This window comes from Oratosquilla oratoria, chromosome 7 (assembly GCF_046742065.1).
Source record: "Oratosquilla oratoria isolate Oo_2021 chromosome 7, ASM4674206v1, whole genome shotgun sequence".
Taxonomy (NCBI): domain Eukaryota; kingdom Metazoa; phylum Arthropoda; class Malacostraca; order Stomatopoda; family Squillidae; genus Oratosquilla; species Oratosquilla oratoria.
In genome coordinates this window covers 71,827,387-71,829,886 of record NC_134783.1, presented here as the reverse complement: position 1 = coordinate 71,829,886, position 2,500 = coordinate 71,827,387, and the positions used below count along the sequence as shown (strand labels likewise).

Sequence of the window (2,500 nt, the reverse complement as noted above, 5' to 3'; positions counted from 1 at the left end):
ATTTCCGCCTCTGCACAAGGTAGATTATTAAACATGTGCAACGTTTTCAGACGCTTCCAAGGACTGGGAAAGGTATGACGAGCTTCGTAATGCCATCATTGAACCCCTGGAGAAGCTGGAGACTGAATACAAGAGGTACAGGAAGTACTATGACCCCAGCACTGGCTCCAGGAAACTTACAGCCAAGAAGGCCACCTGGGAAGAGATGAAGGCCTCCTCTGATGAAATGTATGAACAGATCAAGAAGTGCTACAACACCATCATCATCCTGGCTGGTGAAGACAAAAAGGAATTCTTGGACAAAGAGGTATTTAGAAGAATCATATACTCTTCCAAATCACCTACCATACTTGGAGCAAAACTTGTAGTACCTTCACTCACTTCCGTCCGTGCTATGAAAATAGATCTATCTTATATACAAGGCGTGTTTTTTAAGTAAGTACCGTTTTGAAATAAAAATCAAACAAGTAGACTTTTTGTAACAATTTTATTTTTACATAAAAGCCTGTACTGCAATCTACTTTTCAACATAATTTCCACCAATATTAAGGCATTTATCATATCGTACAACCAGCCTTTGAATACCATCCTCGTAGAAATCTGCCGCCTGATTAGAGAACCACTGCAACACGGCCGTTTTGACATTTTCATCTTAATCGTAGCGCTGACCACCCAGATGCTTCTTCAAATGCAGGAAGACGTGGTAGCCACTGGGCGCTAGACCGGGGCTGTACGGAGGGTGACCAAGTTGTTCCCAGCCAAATGATCTGATCACATCTTGAGTTTCATTGGCCGCGTGTGGACGGGCATTGTCATGAAGCAAAATGATTCCCTTACTCAGCATACTCTTTCGATAGTTTAAATATTCTGTCACAATTTCATAAACCACGCTTCTTGACACTTCATAAAACTGATCAGATAACGACGAAATTGTAAAGTGTCTGTTTTCTTTCACTTTTTCATCAACTTTCTGCACCAAACCATCAGTAATGAGTGAAGGTCGTCCAATTCATTCCTCATCATGCACATTTGTACAGCCATCATTTAAAGCTCTCACCCATTTCCGCACCATACCATCACTCATAATGTTTTCTCCATATACTTCACTGATCTGACGATGAATTTCAGCCGCTTTCACGCCTTTAGCAGTAAGAAAACGAATCATAGCGCGTATTTTACAGTTGGCGGCATTCTCAATCGGAGGAGGCATTTCAAGTACTCACAAACAATCTTAAACACGGTCAGATGATTCCGTAATGGCGGCTATTGCTAGCCAAGAGATAGCGGTACACAACGCGCATGCGCCAAGTGCCGACCGCAGCGCCACAACGGCGGAATTTCAAAACGGTATTTACTTAAAAAACACGCCTCGTATATTCTTCGTCAAAAAGTGCTTCATAATTACTCACTGAAATTAAAGGAACAGAATAGTAATAAAAACACATTAACACAAATCAATCAACAAATAAGGATACAAATGCTGCGATCTATTTTGCACACATAAATACACGAGCTTCAAGATCCCTAGAATAAGGGTATTTCTGTATTAATACTATTTGTCATCGTTATGAAATGAACTACTAGACAAGGCATTTAAGAGCAAGTTGAGTTGGTATTCCTGTACATTTAGCAAACACACACAAAGGTACGCGTTCGCACACAGAAAATTCAACAACAAATGCTAGTCCACTGCGTTACCGTGTGTAATATCACCGAGCATCAAAGAGGCCGGAACCAGGTATGATTTTATACCCTAGGTTGATAGTGACTGCCATCTGTCGTCCGATATCTTACGTTTCACCCAAAGAAAGATATCGGACAGTAGATGGCAGTCACTTTCAACCCATGGTAGAAGATTATTCTTGGTTCTGACTCTTTTAATGCACAGTAATGGTACAATCGGTAGCATGGTAGACTAGCATTCTGATGAACCCCGGATCGAGGCATCGCGACGGTCAAGTTTGACTATTTGAAAGTCAACAATGAATGTTGAACGAACATGACAAAAAAAAAAAAATGCAGGCAACCAAATTTAATGGTTCACTATCCTCAAGTGTTCAGGCGAGGTCAGCCACATCACTGATTCAAGGGGTGAGTGAGATCACTAAAATCTACTATATGAACAATGGTTTTCTTAAATTCTCCCACAGTCGGAGCAAAGTTACCTTATTCACCTTTTCAATATCGTGGCGCATTATATATAGCGTTGGAGACACTGTTAACTCTGTCACTGCTAATGACGACTTATTTGCGATGTTGCTCAACTGGGCGAGTTCGCTATTCATAAGTGTATGCAAATCTACATAGAGATGCCAATTATTTCTGTTTATTTTCAGTATGATTGAATAAGTAACAGTAATTATAGTATAGTGTCTACGTCTCTTTATATACCATAATCCAACGAATAAGTGACAAGCTTTGTACTTGATTTCTCTCAGCAAGATTGATTTATTCTAGAAGAATATTTAGTTAGATGATTAGTATGGTGAGTCTTTTCATT

The 2,500-nt window shown here is 40.0% G+C and overlaps 1 protein-coding gene across 1 annotated transcript in view; it reads left to right on the top strand.

Moving 5' to 3' along the window:
• The window catches only part of LOC143027207 (muscle-specific protein 300 kDa-like), a 32,535-nt gene that overhangs the window by 25,282 nt on the left and 4,753 nt on the right, over window positions 1–2,500 (top strand). Inside the window, exon 5 of the mRNA XM_076188385.1 lies at window positions 51–307. Coding sequence (XP_076044500.1) covers window positions 51–307 — 257 coding nt within the window. The remainder of the gene's footprint in view (window positions 1–50; window positions 308–2,500) is intronic.